The 18,973-nt window shown below is 35.4% G+C and overlaps 2 protein-coding genes across 2 annotated transcripts in view; one reads left to right on the plus strand and one right to left on the minus strand.

The window, feature by feature from the left end:
* Nucleotides 1–18,973, minus strand: part of LOC141388841 (arylalkylamine N-acetyltransferase 1-like) — a 68,857-nt gene that overhangs the window by 32,205 nt on the left and 17,679 nt on the right. The window contains exon 2 of the mRNA XM_073959266.1: nt 18,411–18,593. Coding sequence (XP_073815367.1) covers nt 18,411–18,593 — 183 coding nt within the window. The remainder of the gene's footprint in view (nt 1–18,410; nt 18,594–18,973) is intronic.
* LOC141388840 (uncharacterized) overlaps nt 1–18,973 on the plus strand; it is a 270,707-nt gene that overhangs the window by 14,672 nt on the left and 237,062 nt on the right. Inside the window, exon 2 of the mRNA XM_073959264.1 lies at nt 2,035–3,905. Within this exon, the coding sequence (XP_073815365.1) occupies nt 2,102–3,256 (1,155 nt within the window). The 5' untranslated portion in view covers nt 2,035–2,101 and the 3' untranslated portion in view covers nt 3,257–3,905. The remainder of the gene's footprint in view (nt 1–2,034; nt 3,906–18,973) is intronic.

Below are 18,973 nucleotides of genomic sequence, written 5' to 3' on the forward strand. Positions count from 1 at the left end.
TCCTCGTTGCAAAAACCCGTGTTGCTCCAGTAAAGAAAATTTCCCTACCTCGATTGGAACTTTGCGGAGCTGTCCTCCTGGCAAAATTAGCTTCTTCAATTATACCAAATCTTAATCTCCCGCAACATGACATGTACTTGTGGACAGATTCGACAATCGTCCTAGCGTGGCTTCGAAAATTACCATGTGCATGGAACGCATTCGTCGGGAATCGAGTGTCTGACATTATAGATAAGGTCGGAACATCAAATTGGCGCCACGTCAACTCAACACACAATCCAGCTGACATAGCAACCAGAGGATGTTCGTCTAAGGACCTTCAAAACAATCCTTTGTGGTGGCATGGACCTTCATGGCTTCAAGGCACAAAGAATTGCTGGCCTCAATCTCAACAAGTCGCAGATACTTTGTTGGAACAAAGACAAATAAAATCACTCACACTCCCTTCGATAAAGGACCTCATCAAATCTGATCCCCTAATAAACTTTTCGACCTTATCAAAAGTTTATCGCTCTTTCGCATATGTGGCCAGAACTATACGAATCGTACGTAGAATAGGACCTCAACCATACAAACCAATAGACGATGTTCTACCAGAAGAAATCAATATTGGCAAATCAAAGGCAATACTACTTACTCAATCCCACTATTTCTCCGTAGAATATCGTCTGCTAATCGAAAAAAAGAAGCTACCTAATAACAGTCCACTTCTACCATTCAATCCTTTCATTGACAATGAAGGAGTCATGAGAGCAAACGGTCGACTTTCCAATTCTCCAATGCTAACGCATAACGAAAGACATCCAATCTTACTACCCCACCATGCCAAATTTTCACGTTTGTTGATAGAACATACTCACAAATTTACATTACATGGAGGGAACCAGTTAATGATCCGTACCCTACGATCAGAGTTCTGGATTTTCAGACTTAAACCTCTTGTAAAAATGGTCGTAAATCGGTGCAAACCCTGCATCTTATATAAAAAACATACGCAAAACCAAATAATGTCGTCTTTACCCCCAGAGCGTACTCAATTCACTAGACCTTTTTTAAACACTGGAGTTGACTTTGCAGGACCTTTTAGCATAAGAAACTTTACAGGACGTGCATGCCTCATCACAAAAGGCTATGTCTGTATTTTCGTATGTTTCTCAACCAAAGCTGTGCACTTGGAAGTCACAAGCGACCTTACCACACAAGCATTCCTAGCTGCCTTTACGAGGTTTATAGGACGACGTGGCTGTCCTGCAAAAATTTTCTCTGATAATGAGACCAATTTTACTGGTGCCGTGGAACTGCTCAAAAAGGATAGACTGGAAATGTTCCGTCAGATTAAACACGACCTAACCAATAAATACTTTTATCAAAATCTAGATTGGACTTTTATTCCTCCAGGAGCCCCACATATGGGAGGTCTTTGGGAGGCAGGTGTAAAGTCATTTAAAATGCACCTAAAGAAAATGGTGCCAAATATGACATTCACCTTTGAAGAATTCTCCACCATCTTAGCGCGCATTGAATCGTGCCTTAATTCTAGACCGCTCTGTCCAAATAGTGATGATCCAAACGACCTTTCACCACTCACACCTGGACACTTCTTAATCGGTTCACCTTTGCTCAGTCCAGCGGAACCCGACATATCAGAAGAAAGCATAACAATCGCCAACAGGTGGAAACGTGTAAAGATACTTTCTCAAATGTTATGTCAACGGTGGAAGAACGAATATTTAAAGGAATTACACCGTCGTTACAAATGGAAACGACAGCAAGACAATGTTAAACTCAATGACCTTGTTATAATTACGGATGATAAAGTACCTCAAAACGAGTGGAAATTAGGCAGAATCATTAACTTATGTCCAGGATCAGACCAAAATATCAGGGTTGTTGACGTTAAGACCTCTAACGGAGTTATTCGACGACCAATAACTAAACTTATCCCACTCCTCTCTGAATAATCCTTTGACATTCCATTATCACTTCATATATCCTAAAATACAAACCAAACTTAATAACAATTGTTTTTTGCAGATATGGCTCCAAAAATACAGGCTCGCAAAAGCTATTATCGGCTTGGATTCGTTCTTGTGGCTTATGCATGGAAGATCATGCGATAAAAACATGTGAAGAATTTCTAAAACTCACTCCTGACGAGCGGTACGAGGTCGCATGTCGTCATTTTTATTGCTTAAACTGTTTGGCGTGTTCTCACAACCGACCAAATTGCACAGCCAAAGCCCGATGCCACATTTGTGACGGCAGACATCATTTTTTGCTACACGCCGCTTCCCAAATGATGAATTCACGTTCACCACCACTTTCGAAACCAGCACCCAAACGATCTGTATCTGTACCACCACAGCGACGACAGCCATCCGACAATCGATCTACGTCATCAGAGCGACTTCAACACCATCAACGACCATCACGAGCACGGTCACAATCATCTTCAAAGCCACAACAATCATCAAGAGCACGATCTCCATCGAATGCTAGATCTCAACATCGACAGCAAGCAACAAGAGGACGATCCCCATCATCAGACAAAATTCAACAACAGCCAAAACTTCGCTCAACATCGTACTCTAAACAACAACGACAACATGCACCAACACGATCCTCATCGACGGCCAGACCTCACAACCAAGCAAAACAACGAGCTCCTTCAGCATCGCCATCGAGACCAACTACATCCAAGGCAGCTTCAAGATCGATATTAAACGACCGCGATTTCGTAATGCAACCAAGACAATATGTGCCCATTGCTTGGTCCCACGTCTTTATACCAACGGCACAAATACGCATTGCCATACCAGACCAAGTGGGTGTATGGCACATTTGTAGAGCCAGCATAAACTTTAATTCCCCAGTCTCCCGAATCGCAGTCAGTTTGCAGTCTAAACTGAATCTGGAGACCTATATGCAACATGATGCCCGATTTGCTAGGCTGTTTATCTCAAATAGACTCTCACGAAAGAAATGGACACGGGAGATAGATGCTATGTTGACCAATGACCTACCCAAAAAACCTTATGCAAGTCCTATCAAAGAGAATCCCGCAATTGACTTTCCAGATGACAGCATCGCCGATCCCAATCCTCAGTGCAACTCAGTAATTGCAATAGAATTGGGAGCAAACTTGTACAAGGAGATCTTTCGCAATGGTTGTGTCGAAACAGACGTGTCTGGTGTCTTTGCACAACCAACAGCCCTTGGCTATGTCTTCGTGGGTGCTATCGAACACATGCAATGAATCACCACGACGGGGCGGCATGTTCAATATACGATTGAACCTTTATTTCATTACTCTATAAATATTTTGAATTTTAATATCATTTTTCATTTTCTTTATATTGCGACTTAAGTCAATTCGCAGTACAGCGGACAGCAGCTGATCTGCATTATTGACATTAATTCATTACTCTCTTTGTTCTAAAATTGTTCTACATTGTAATTTTAATTTCGCACACTGTTTGTTTCTCCATTCCATTCTCGCTAATCATATCAACATACAAACATACATACCAATGCACCACCATAGGCATGAATGTTGTTGTTGTTGACATTTTTTTTCTCATCGTCTTGTTTTACCCTTCCAAATAGAAGAAAAAACCTGACCTTCTCATTCGTTTGAACAGTGCGATAGACAACGAAACAAACAGTTGTGAAGTTAGAGTTTCTAAAGTTTCTTGAAATTAAAACCCATAAATGTGAATTAACTTTAATTTAATAATTTGAAAAACAACATCTTGAAGTGTTAAACGCCTTAAACAAAACTTTGTAAACATTATTAAATACAACATATATTGGTGAAGTGAATTTGAATAAAAACCAATTAAAGAAAAAATCAACAAATCTTTTATTGACAAACAACACATAATAAGAAGAAAGAAACGTAGTGGGTAATTAAACAAGCAAAAAAAAACAAGAAGCAATGAAAATCAAATGGACAAAAAAGGAAAACAAACATACGTAAAATAATTGAACAAGAATTATATGAAAATCAAATTTATCAAACCCCCCCACCCCTCATCTAAACAGCCCCCATACAAAATGACGCGTGACGCGTCGTCGTTTTAAGGAATTTTTAAGATATTTGGCCCATTTTACCACCGAATTGGTTGTAATTTGGTACTTTGTGTCTCCAGAGGCCAAAAAATATTCCTACCAAAGTTGGGTTATATAGGTCCACGTTTTGGTATAGCCCCCATATAAGGCCCCATATAAAGTACGTGTCATTTTAATATATTTTGAATGTATTAGACCCATTTGACCACAGAATTGGTTGTAATTTGGTATTTTGTGTCTTCAGAGGCCAGAAAACATTCCTACCAAAGTTGGGTTATATAGGTCCACGTTTTGGTATAGCCCCCACAGAAGGCCCCTTATAAAGTACGCGTCATTTTAATATATTTTGAATGTATTAGACCCATTTGACCAAAGAATCGGTTGTAACTTTGTATTTTGTGTTTCCAGAGGCTAAGAAATATTTCTACCATAAAATGGTTATATAGGTCCACGTGTTGATATAGCCCCCATAATACATTATCTCCCGATTTTCGATATTTTGAACGTTTTAGCCTCATTATCACACCGAGATGGCTGAAATTTGGTATTTAGTCTTCTTTAGACGTATAAAACTTTCCCCCCGAAAATTTTTAGGTATAGGTCCACGCCATCATATATCCCCCATAGAACGGTACCTTCCGAATTTCGGTATTTTGAAGGTTGTGGCCACATTAATCCACCGAAATGGCTGAAACTTGTGGTGGAGGGTATAAAAAGTTCGGCCCGACCGAACTTAACGCTTTTCTTACTTGTTAATTTAGGAGATTTCAAATGAAAACTTATATTTTTCTGAAGTTTCTGTACCGAAAATGTACATCATTAACAAGTTTTGTACGATATTTTTTTTAAATTATTGGTTTGTATACTCTTTTTGGATGAAACTCAAAGATGTAAATATACTAAGATGGGAAAACTCAATTGTTAACATTTGTCAATAGATGGAGCTAAGCTCTGTTGTTACGATATCATAACAACATTCTGTCAAGTAGTTAACAATTTCAGGCGTTTTTAACCGCTTGGTTCATATTCAAGGAACTGGAAACTGCCATGGAATACAATCCTAAGTCCAATTTTTTACTTTCCTACAATTCGTATAAGCCGAAATGCGCTTTAATGGAGTTTTTAACATTAACATACCCCTGTTGTTGATAAAATGTTTATATACTTTGTTTCATAAACATATTTGCATTATGCACCTTTTCCAGTCTTTGTGAAACTTCCAATGAAGCCAATTACACAATTCAAATTTAAGACTCCACATATGTTGGGACGGACATCTGTATCCCAGTTGTCTGGCAGGCTGGAGAGCATGATAACTCTCGAACGGATCACCGATTTGGTCAAAGTTTTGGATCTCGTAATATTTTGTCCAAATTATATTTAAGTCATATCAGTACTTCCGCCATAAAAGTTCAAACATTTTCGCTAAAATGGTAGTAATCCTTTCGATCTGAACTTTGCACATGACAATATTTCTTCCAGAAATATATCGAACCTAATATGGATTATATCGGTCCACTCCAAGACCCAAGAAAATATGTGTGTCCAACATCTTCATGTACGTCCCTCACAAAATTCAACATATGTGCAGTTTAAAGACAGTTCGAGGATCCTTTGGACTTTTTTTTGACATTTGTAGTCTTTTTTACACGATATCCAATTTTTAGTGGGCAAGTCCATGCTTCCTGACAGAGCTCTAAATACCAAGGCGACCAACTAAAATGGCCTGTGGGCGCAGTAACTATTATCCAAAGAGGCGACAACATTCTAAAAACTCCCTGAATACATAATTTTTGGGGGGAAAATATTTTGTTTATAGTCGCAAATTCACACATGCTGAGGGCACATATCCTGTCGGCAAAGACGATTTATAATTTTGGACTTATTTTTCAGAACCAAAATTCACGATTTTTTAGTTCGTTTCCAAACGTTTACAAATTATTATAAATATAAAACGCTTTTGAGCACAATTGGTCAATACACAAGGGGTTTAATAGGTATTATTAGTGAATAATTATGTTTTTTTTTTTCAAAACTAGGCTTTATGAAATTAAAATTTAAAAAATGTTTGAATTCTAGTTCTAGACCTGAGTCCTGCAAAGTATTTAATGTCATCGAGTAAAAAACTTCTACTCATACAATTAAAAATTTAATAAAACTTCACACGGTACGCCCTTACTAAATTAAAATGAAAGGTGCTCACTACAATGTTCATATATGAGAAAAATAAAAAAAAAACTAAAAAATCGCCGGAGAGATTTTCAAATAAGTCGCGGTCGAAATTCACATTTTTTAGGTTCACAGAAAAAAAAAGCCGCCCAGAAAATTTTGATTAAAAGCTTTATCACCATATTTTTGTCGAATAGCGATAAAATATTACGAATATATAGGGAAAATGTTTATCAAACATGAAAATGTTACTAAAAAGCGATCAATAAACGATTTCAAACAAATAATTTATTGAAATTTGTTTATGGTTATTAATAAATTTCTGTAGTTAAAATGGTTTTCAACATTTGTCGCATGTCGCAGAGAAACAACATTTGGGCATAAAAAGAGCGCTACAACAATGTGCTGTGTTTTTTTCTTGAGATGTGAGTTTCGTTGCTATGTACAGTTAGTCAACTATATTATTGCAAACGATGAATTGATAAACATTTAGATTTTTAATTAGGAATTACTACAAGAAATTCTTTCAATAATGTTGGGTTTTTTGTGCATATCTGTTGTTTTACCTGTTAATGACAACATCCAGCCAAAAAATGCAAAAATCAGTCGTAAATTACAAAAACAACGGGCAAAAAGTATATGTACCTGGTTTTTGTGGTGTCAACTAAATAATTGCAAAATTAATGAATGTGCAATAAAATCGTGGGATTTTCCCAGCGATTTTTTTCAGTTAAGGATTTTTATGATTTTATGGTATGTGGTCATGTAGATCCATAATTTTTGATCATAAATTAATTGTTTTGTGTGTAACCTAGGCGGTATATTAAGAAAAAGGGAAACTCAGGTAAACGGATTTCGGAAAATATGCTACATTTGGTCTATTCCAATTATAATAATGGTAAATTCGCCTGAGAAATCGCTAAAATCACCTCTCATAATCTAATAACTATATGCAACATCATATACCGCACCGAGAGATAAGGCAGGTTCAAACTAAAGACGTCACTTTGTAGGCCAAAAGTAGTAAATCCACGAATTGGCAGGAGACTGATTAAAGAAATTAACGAAAGACCCCAAAGCAACACCAGATAATTGCTTTTTCTAATCAAAATAGAATTTGGAGTAAGTGTTTCACATGGAAAAGTCAGAAAAGTGCTACATAATAACAACCCTTCATCATGAGTGTCTCGGTAAAAACTATTGCCCTGCCAGCACAACATATAGAAACTATTCAGACTTATTACAGACAACTTTTCATGCCACCTTAAGTATTGGGATGACGTTATATTTTCTGATAAGACTAAAATTATGTTGTACTATCACGTGGGCCTCAAAAAGTACTGCGAAACCCCTTTATAGCCATGGAAAACAAGAATTTAATACATACCGCAAAGTTCGGAAAACTGTCAAGTATGGTATTGGGTTGTATACCAAGCAGTGACGTTGGTAAAATCCTGATTTTGGAAGAAACAATGACGGAGTACGTTTATTTACGTGTTTTAAAAATTATTTAACCAAAAACGTCAAGAAAATTGGACCTGTTGACCCTGAAAATGCAAGAAATTGCAATATGAATACTACCAAGACAACGACCCTACGCATAAATCGTATTTATGTTGGACTTGGTTGATATACAACTGCACCAAAGTCATTGACACCCCAGTCCAAAGCCTAAATATTAACCCAACATCGACAATTCATGGATACACCTGAAGAAAAAAGTCGGGAATAGGTCGCCCACTACCCTGGGGGACTAAATAAAATGCAATAAAGAATAATGGCTAAAAAATACCATTGGAATATGACATTCCGAAACTTATTTATTAAATTCAGATACGTTTACAATCTGTTTTTGATGCCAAATATGGGCATAGGAAATATTAAAACCAAGTTTTCCAAAAATACCGTGAAAAACTGAAAAGTTGTGAACTTTGCAATTCTTTAGTTGACAGTGCAAATAATGAGTTGTACTAATTTTTGTTAATTTTAAGAAAATGTTTAGTGAAATTTAGCTACCTTTTATTTTATTATATTAATAAACATGTGTAAGAATTGTATTGTTAACAAAAATATTAATAATGATATTTATTTATACAAATAAAATGATGTTTTATTTAAAATTTTGTAATAATTTTGGTTTTGCAATAATTTAGTTGACTAACTGTATATTTCAAAGCATGGTCATGGAATTTTTGGGGCATGAAGGGATGGAGCGCGTTTGTGTGGCATTTGCATTGGTTATTTATTTGTGCTCGGGTGAAAACTTGTATGTAAGTTTGTTACTGTTTTTTGTTGCTGATTTTTATGAACCTAACAAACGAAGAGGGAAAGAAAAAAACGGTACGAGTTCTCATGTTTTTTCTGCTTGGTTTATTTTGGCAGTTCCTTTAAAGCAGTCGTTGTATGTGGATCGGTAGTGCATAAATCTTTGTTTGTGTGTTTTCTTAAAGTAAAGGTGTTTTTCAAGTAAATTAAATGGTCAATACATTTTATAATTGAATTCACGAATATGAAAAAGGATAATAAGAATATTTTATTGGACAAAGAAGCAACCGCATGTGATATTGGTAATAACATCAAAACATTTTATATATTTGAAATATATAATATGGATGTACTATTTCTCAATGTGGCAGAAGAATTTGTTTTATTTCACAATGTTTAATGATGTTCCCTGTATTTTATATTTAAAAGTGATTTATTTGTTTTCTTATATTAAAATTAATGTGTGGCAATAAATAATTATGTATTTCTGTTATTAATTATTCCATTCCGTTTTTCTTTCTTTCATCTGTTATTTTTTATGTACCTATGCGTCTGGTGTTGCTTTTGTTCTTGGCATTTAAAATAATATATAAATAACCACCACAATTTATAAATGTGTGTATGTATCTTTTTTGTGGCGTTTGGGTTTGTATTTAACAAAAAAACAACAAAATAATTGTAAATATGAATATTTTTTTTTATTGATGGGAAAAAAATGCATTCAACAATTTTGTTAATCAAGAAAATATTTTGTTTTTATCAAGCAAAATGTGGAATATTTTGATAAATATTTTTGTCAATATGTGAAATGTTTTATCAGTTCAAAATAAAAAAAATCGATAAATATTTTAATCAATGTTACAATTTTATTTTATCAACATGTATTTTTACTTTGTGATCACAAAATTTTATCGAATTTTGTCAATATGACAAATTTTTTTATTGCCGGAAAATCGATAAATTTTTGGTTGAATCTTTGAATTTATTTATCAAATTGCTACAATTGTTTAGGATATCGAAAAGAGACTGAAGAAAATTTTGTAGAGGATTTTCACTACCAATTTATTTATAGAAGTCGGGTCGAACTATACCCCTATACACTATAACTCCTGTAGAACTCAATCCGTCCTACTCGCGAATATAGTTATGTAGGGATTGGATTAAAACGTGGATTTATGTTAACCACTTTCTGCATGGAGGCTCTTCAACAAAAAGGAATCTCAAAATCTGTATTACAGCTGATATTCTAAAAATTAGATTAAGATCTTTGAAATACTGAACATCTTGCGATAGCAGAAATAATGGTAATTCGTTGTACTTTTAAAATTCTGGGATATACCATAACGTGGACCTACATATGTTTTTTAATCATATGGGTTCAAAATACTGAAAACGGGGCGCAACTTTTATATGACGACTATATTGAACGTGGTTCGATATGGTTTATTTTCAATTCTAAATATCCGAGGACGTATATTTATGCTCTGCAACAAGTTAAAATTGTATCCTAAATATTGTGAGCTTTCTCTACTGAATTTATATATTTTGTGTCAATATTTCATATAAAATCAACAACAAAACCTTATAAAAGCTTTACGTAACGCAACACACCATTTTAAATTTTCATGATTTTTGGTCAAGTTGGGCCCCCCGAAATGAAATCCTGCGTACGTCCCTGGCCCCCATAAAACGGTACCTCTCTATTTCCGGTATTTTAAAGGTTGTGGCCTCAATATTTGAAGGTGGTGGCCACAGCAACGCACCGAAATGGCTGAAATTTGGTATTTTGTTTTCGTTGTGGGTATAAAACAGTCTCCCAGAAATTTGTCGTTATAGGTCCACGACTTCATATTGCCCCCATAGAACGGTACCTCCCGATTATCGGTATTTTGAAGGTTGTGACCGCAGCAACTCTCCGAAATGGCTGAAATTTGGAATTTAGTCTTTGTTGGAGGCGAAAGCCTTTCTGGCTGAAATTCGTAGATATAGGTCCACGATGTCGAAAAAATAAAATAAATTTACTGATTGTTTTGTTGACAAATATTTTCGCCAACAAAACAATTTCTAGTATTTTACAAAATAGCAGTCTTAATAAAAATGATCAATAAAATACTAGAAAATTACGCCTCAATATTTATACAAAAATATGTATAATGCATATTTAAATGTGAGGGTGGAATAAATTGCAAAACACAGGCGATCACAGGTATTTACATACATACGAATAGCACGATTGAAACTAACGAATATTACTATTAGGTAACTAAAACAACTATTTCCCACGAACATCCCAGAAGGAACAAGGGAGAACCTTCAACTTTTTACTCTACCCCAATTTCGAACAGTGCACACTGGTCGAAATTACTGATGTAGTGGCGAAAATTCAAAATTATAAAATTGCCGATTACACTGTGCAACAAGGTTTCTGTGCGGTGGAAAATTCCTTTTGGAGATGAAAGCCCTTAGTGAGTATATTAAGAACCCAAACGGAAATTTTCCCGATAGGTCAAGTTTCTGAGATATCGCGCGATGAATTTTTTGAATTTTCGCCTATGATGCTTGAGAAAATAGCTTTTTATCTCTGTTTGCCGTTATTGTAGCTTCGTTTTGAGATTACATGTCTACAGTCTAATCGAATGGCGAATCTTTTTGTAGAACATTTCATTCTTCTAACTCAATTCCTTTCATGTCCTTTCTTTCATGAACCGTAGTAAAAGTACCACAATATGAGATTTTACAGCATCCAAATTTCCACAAAAATGTTGCTCAGAGAATTTTAGGTACGGTTCTCATTGACAACTAATCGATATTGTCACGTTTTCATTGTCTTTTTGGACATTTACCCGGTTTTTGTTCAGAAAAAACCTATGTTTTGTTTTTCTGTATATTCGTTATTTGTTATGTATTGGTAGGTAGACATACCCATTGGTTATCGCTTATATTGACATCTGGGATGTATCTGAAATATTTACCATATATAGCTCCCGATATGCTGAACACGTTAATGACAAATTTTCTTGGAAAATATATTCGGTTATCTAATATTTTGAACCGGATATAGCGATATAAAACCCGGTTTTTGTACCGATTAAGCTTATATGTATACCATTAGAAAGCTAATAAAATTGTCAATCAGGGAAAATAAATTTTTTGACAGCATCTTACCTGAGTTCGGTGCTAAAACAAAAAACCCGTATTCTTGAACCGTTTTTAAGGAAAAATATCACTGCGCGTAAATATGAAGATAAAAGCTTGGTAGGTGAAATATTCTTTTTGCCGATGAAGTTAATATTATGAACCTGGAAGGACAGTTATGCCATAGGTCAAACTTCTGAGTTATAGCGAAATGGAATTTATCCACCTGAAATTTGTCGGTATAAGTTGTCATCTACATATAGCTCCCATAGCGCAGTACCTCCCGATTTTCGGTATTTTGAAGGTTGTGGCCTCAATATCCCACCGAAATTGATGAAATTCGATATTTAGTGTAAGCTGGAGTTGAAAAACTTTCCACGTGAAATTTGTCGATAATGTGCTCGTCTTCGTATATCCTCCATAGAAGGATAGCTTTCGATTTTCGGTATTTTGAAGTTTGCGTCTCAATATTTCACCAAAATGACTGAAATTTGGTAGTTAGTCTTTGTTGGGGGTATAAAAACGTTCAACCTTAAATTTTTCGGTATAAGTCAACTCCTTCATATAGACCCATAGAACAGTACCCCCCATTTTCTGTATTTTGAAGGCTGTGGCCTCAATATCCCACAAAATTGGCTGAACTATTGAATTTAGTTGAGGTATATGTAGGCTGAAATTTGTCGGTATAGGTGGTCATCTGCATATAACCCCTATAGAACAGTACCTCCCGATTTTCGATATTTTGAAGGTTGTGGCCTCACTATACCACCAAAATGGATGATATTTGGTATTTAGTAAGCTGGGGGTGTGATCATCTGCACATAGCCCCCATAAAACTTTACATCCCGATTTTCGGCATGTATTTTGAAGATTTTTACCACAATATCCCACCGAAATGGCTAAAATTTGGTATTTAGTCTTCCTTGGGGGTATACAAGTTTCCAAATGAAATTTTTCGGTATTGCTCCACGTCTTCATATAGCCCCCGTAGAACTGCACTCCAAATTTTCGGTATTTTGAAGATGTTGGCGCCAAAATCCCAACAAAATGGTTTAAACTAGGTATTTAGGCTTCGTTGGGTGAATAAAACTTTCCACCAGAAATTTGTCGGTTGTTGTGACATACTACTCCTGCAATAAAAGGATGAACTTGTTTTTTCTGGGTCAGTATGTAATTCCTATGCCGACAGATGTATCATTTCGAAAATGAATTCTAATACAAATTTGGTAATTAATTATAATAAAACCCTCAGAGTTCATATTGCATTACACGACATATTTATACATGGGTTATAGATGTCCAGGTTATTCACATTCAATGGATGGCACATGCACGTGTGTTTACATCGAGATTTACATCTGTATTACAGCGTAAGTCGTCAATATGGTAATAATTCTTCGAACTGTCACGTTTTTAAGCCGAATGTGAGAGTTTAGAACACAACTGATCACTTGACAGATTTAAGCAATTCATTCAATTTGTTTGGAAAAAGAAAACAAAAAATTAAACGAATTAAAAATTTCATTAATAAAAGTCATCATATAAAATTTGCATTTGAATAACTTTGTTCATACTACACAATTGCAAACCTAACAGGCTTACGTCCAAAAAAAATCCAACAACGACACGTATGTACGTGTGCCAGTTACGAAAAAAACATCAGAATTCGCACCTGTTTCCCTATCATCGCGCATCTGTACCCCCCGCCATTCCACTTCTGTGTATTATGGCTGGCCACATCATGTGTGTGGTAGGCAGGCAGTGTGTGTGTGTTTTTTTTTTAATTTCATGCAAAATTAACAAATGCAAATAATTAACATTTATTTTTGGTGCGAATTGTTTTGTGCGCTATGCTAGCGCGTACTTCTACTGCCGGATTCTATAAACAAACAATTAATCTAGCAATAAAAATCAAAATATTTACACTCAAAATAATTGCCAAAGACGTACATCCACAAAAAGTACCAAAACAGCAATTAAGGCATTGGTCAGTTTTAGGAAAACAAACTACATACCTAATTATTCATAATTAGCGAAAATAAATAGAAATACACTGTGAGAAAACAAGCCATAATGTTTTTCGGAGAGAATGTAGATCATAATAAACATTATGAAAATTAATAAATATTTTTAATCCACAATCATAATTAAGAATTTTTATTAAAAATAAACTTAAGAACTGTGTTAATGCCGAACTTTTTGTACCCTCCACCACAAGTTGTATTTCAGTAAGATGGAACAATTAGTTTCTTTTCGAAAGTAATTTGAAAGTACTAAGCTCTTCCGTCACCTCAAGGCCTCTCGTCTTTTAAACATGGTTTAATTCGAATGAGACATCATGTTTTCAAACCCATTAAAATCCGAAATGGTTATAGTCAATACATTTAGACCATGTGTATACAACCTTTAAATATGTTAAATAGGAGGTACTTTCATATGGGGTATATACCAAAATTTAAATCTTTATTGATGCGTGGAGGTGTTTTACCCATTGAGAATCCGAAATACCAAGTAGCAGCCATTTAAGTAAAAAAATCGTTTTAATACTTTACATCGGGCGGTATCGCTTACCTTTCAATCTATACACCAAATGTGGAACTATGTATGTCTAAAATTTTTGTGGATAAGTTCTTTAGCTACTACGAGTAGATACCTTAAATTGTAAAGTAGAGGTCAGTCGGAAAATGTAGCTAAAGTTCTCAAAGTAGCTAAAATCGTGGTTACCGTGGACATATGTCGCCAATTTGTATGCCTTCACAATTTAAGCTTACGAGGGTAAATACACATTGATAAGACCAAAAATGTGCCTCATCGAAATAATAGTTTTAGACCCAAGTATATTTGGACGAAATCTGTTTCAGAAAATTTGGAGTCGATTTAGAAATGTCCTTCCGTGTGCCTGTCTCGCTGGCTGGTGCGCACGATAACTCTCGAAAGGATCAACAGATTTGGTACAAAATTTGATTTTCTTACAATTTTGTCCAATCTTAGTCTAAGTTCGAAAATGGGCCATATCGGTCTACAACTTCGGGTACCGTCTGTCCGTCCGTCTTTTGAAATCAAGATACAGTTTTTAGTATATAAGTATATACTCTTCCTAGGATGTTTGGTATTGAAAATGGGCTATATCGGTCCAGGTGTGATATAACGTTACCTCCCGATTTTCAGTATTTTGAAGGTTTTATGTAGTCTCAATATAACACCAAAATGGCTGAAATTTGGCATTTAGTTGTTCTTCGTTTGGGGTATAAAACTTTCCACCGGATATTTGTCGGTACAGCTCCATGTTTTCGGTATTTTGAAGGTTGTCGCCTCAATATCCCACCTAAGTGGCTGAAGATATAAAGTCATCGACGGTGGTATAAAACTTTACAGCTGAAAATTGTCCGCATAGGTCCACATATTCATATACCCCCTATAGAACGGTACCTTCCGATTTCGGTATTTTGAAGGTTTATGCCTCAATATCTCACCGAAATGGTTGAAATTTTACATTTAGTTTTCGTTGAGGGTATACATCTTTCCACCTGAAATTTGTCGGTATAGGTCCACGCCTTCATATAGCCCCTATAGAAAGGTTCCACCCTATTTTCCATATTTTGAAGGTTTTAGCATTATTATCACTGCGAAATTACAGAAATTTGGTATTTAGTCTTCGCTATGGCATCAATATCCTCCCGAAATGGTTGAAATTTGGTATTATGTATAAAACTTTCCACCTGAAATTTGTCGGGATTGCTTCACGTCTTCATATAGCCCCCATAGAACGGTATCGCCCATATTAGCCACATTGTTCTACGAAAATGACTGAAATTTATTGGAGTTACAAAACTGTTCTCCAGAAAGTTCTCGGTGCAGGTCAACGTTTTATACAGCATCCATATAACGATTACCCCCGGATTTTTTGCTATTTTGAAAGCTTCATTCAACCGGAATAACTTAAATTTGGTATGTAGTCTTCGCTGCAGTTTAGTGGCGATCACTAACATATGTATGAGTGAAAAAACAACATCCAGATCGTTTGTTTGTGTGAACGAATAGTGTAGGTGAGAGAGAGAGAAGCAAAAGCAAAAACCACTCAGAGAGATAAGAGCTTCCCTGCTATAGATCAGCGTCGCCCATAATATTTCCATCAATACTACAGCATATGTGTATGCATTGGTGAAAAAAACAACAACCACATGATATTCATCGTTTGTTTATTTACACGTACACTGTACGTGAGAGAGAGAAGCAAATGCAAAAACAACTCAGTGGGCGCCCTCACTATACTTCTTTGCAAAGACAGCGCGTCTCTGCTATAGATACAAAACATTATTAAGGTAAACCAGTAAGGAATGGATCAAAGTCGGGCGGGGCCGACTATATGATACCCTACACCACTGCGAATATGTAAAATATAAATCGGAGCTATATCCAGATCTTAACCGATTTCGATATAATCTGGCAAATTTATTCCCAGACCGAATTCACTCACACATTCCAAATATCATTGAAATCAGACTATATAGCGTGTTTGATGCAGAAAATACACGAAATCGGACAAAATATATATGGGAGCTATATCCAAATCAGAACCGATTTCGATATAATTTGGCACATTTATTTCTAGACCGAATTCAATCACACATTCCAAATTTGATCGAAATCGAAAATATATAGCGTGTTTGGTACAGAAAATACGTGAAATCGGCCGAAAATATATATGGGAGCTATTTCCAAATTTGAACGGATTTCGATATAATTTGGGACACTTATTTCTGGCCCGAATTTAGTCAAACATTCCAAATTTCATTAAAATCGGACGTATATAGCGTTTTTGGAACAGAAAATACGTGAAATCGGCCGAAAATATATATGGGAGCTATATCCAAATCTGAACTGATTTCGATATAATTTAGCACATTTATTTCTAGACCGAATTCAGTCACACATTCCAAACTTCATCGAAATCGGACATATATTGCGTCTTTGGTACAGAAAATACGTGAAATCGGACGTAAATATATATAGGAGCTGTATCCTAATCTGAATCGATTTCGATTTAATTTGACACACTTACTTCTAGACCAAATTCAGTTACACATTCAAAACTTCATTGAACTTGGACGTATGTAGCATGTTTGGTGCAGTAAATACGTGAAATCGGGCGGAAATATATATGGGAGCTATATCCAAATCTGAACCGATTTTCACCAAAAGCAATAGCGTTCTTTCTATGGCTAAAAAAATTATATTTCCCAATTTTCAGCTGAATCGGACAAAAAATGCGACCTGTACGTTGCGAACAAAAATACATGGACAGGCGGACAGACGGACGGACATGCATAAATCGACTCAGAAAGTGATTATATGTATATCCCCAAAAGGAACTATGGGTCTCTTTCGTTTCCTTTTGTATGTTACATACAAATGCACAAAGACATAATACCCCTTACCACAGTGTGATGTAGGGCATAAAAACATCCCTTGCAAAAAATCAGGTAGTATAGGTACACTTTTTTGTATAGCGCTCATATAAGGATAGCCCGAGGATATAACAGCTAAATTCGGAAAATTGTAAATATTGGTCCATGCTTTGGGATATCAATCAGTTAGGATAGCCTGCTCCCGCAAAGGAATAGGAGGAACAGCTTAGTTCATACCTTCATAAACGAAAGGAATGTAATTGTTCCAATTCACTTCGAAACAGTTCGTGGTGAAGAGTATAAAAATGTCGGCTTAGCCCGAACGTAACTCAGTTCTTATTTGTCCGTCATTCGTTCGTTTGTATGTGCTTTTGCGAATCGATTGACATTTCGCTTGGCCATTTTAGAACATCGTAGATTAAGGATTCTAAAACGGGTTATGCTTTAGGGAGCGAGTATAAATACGGGAGAATAGCTGGTGGACGAGTGAATTGTATTTCAGACTGCGAATTAAACCCATCTGCTAAAGCGTAACCTGAGTGGAGTAAAGCTGTGTGCTTAGTAAAGAAGTAAAATCGTGTGTGAATAACTGAAGTAACTACAATAAAGCATTGTAAAATCGTAATGTAAAAGAATCATAGTAAACATTATAAGACTTTATTTTTCTCCATGTATGTACCTTGCGGTTGCATCAACTTATATATGTTTCGCAAGTCTTTGGTATTGGGAAAAGTACAAAGTACACTCTACAAATACGCAATGATTGAGAAAATTATTATATTTTCACTAGAACCGATTTTGTTTACTTAGGGGTAGTTTACACTATATGTAAATGTCATATGACATGAAATTTTCCATCGTTAAATATTCACTAATATGTGGAATATTGGAGATTTTCCTTACGCCATTTATTCTGTGCGTCCACCCCAACAAAAATATAATACAATTACGTCTCCACATTGCCTCCGTGGGTAGATATGGAATGTTTTTATTTTGTGTCATATGACATTGATAGATAGTGTAAACAACCTCTCAAAAAAGATTTTCGGCATACCGTAAAGGCGAAATGTTAATGAGCCTTTTCAACGCTGTCTATTGCAAATTAATTACTATGAGATACAAGAAATTTATGATTTTTCTCAACATTCCATTTGCATACCAAGAAAAAAATATTAAAGATAAGACATTAGAAAGATTTGTAAATTTTTGGTGTAAAAATGTTTAATAATAATTTTTAGTTATTGCATTGGCGAAAGAAATGTTATTGACCTCGTTAACGGAAAGGCGTAGAGATTCGGAGTCATAAAAGTTCACTTTTCTAGTTTCATAATTCCCTATTAAAGAAAATATTTGTTAACTTACCTTAAAGAAAAATGTCTTAAGCATTTCCAAAAGAGCCTCTGAATCATCTTGAGTCACAAGTTCTACGGTATATGACGTTTCATCAGTTTTGGCTTGTGTCACAGCAGCAGCGGGAGCGGAAGATACATTCAAAACACTGTCCATTTTTTGTGAAAGTCTCGCAATTGGATATAAATCCGAAAGCTGGAAATATAAATAAAACAAAAATGAAAGTGTTTTAAAGAAGCTTTTTTTACAAGAATTGAAGTTTACAAAAAATGTTTTTGTTTACAAACAAAAATCGTTTCATTTGAATATATTACCGGCTTACCAAAATTATTGCGTGCGTGCGCAAAATACGCCTTACATAGTGAAATAAACGAGGTGACACAGTAGGGCTAGCTGTCTAAACTGTTTTCAATTCTTCGAAATAATTGGGATAATTTGGTGTTTTATGTTAAACTTCAAAAATTCCACATGCAGTGCTAGTTGAGCTAGTTGCTTTTGTGCACTCTGTTTATCAGTTGAGAGCACTACCAAGAGATTTTTATGAACTAATGATACACATATGGTCGGAATCGATA

This window comes from Musca autumnalis, unplaced genomic scaffold (genome assembly GCF_047663935.1).
Source record: "Musca autumnalis isolate F117 unplaced genomic scaffold, ASM4766393v1 scaffold_1, whole genome shotgun sequence".
NCBI lineage: Eukaryota > Metazoa > Arthropoda > Insecta > Diptera > Muscidae > Musca > Musca autumnalis.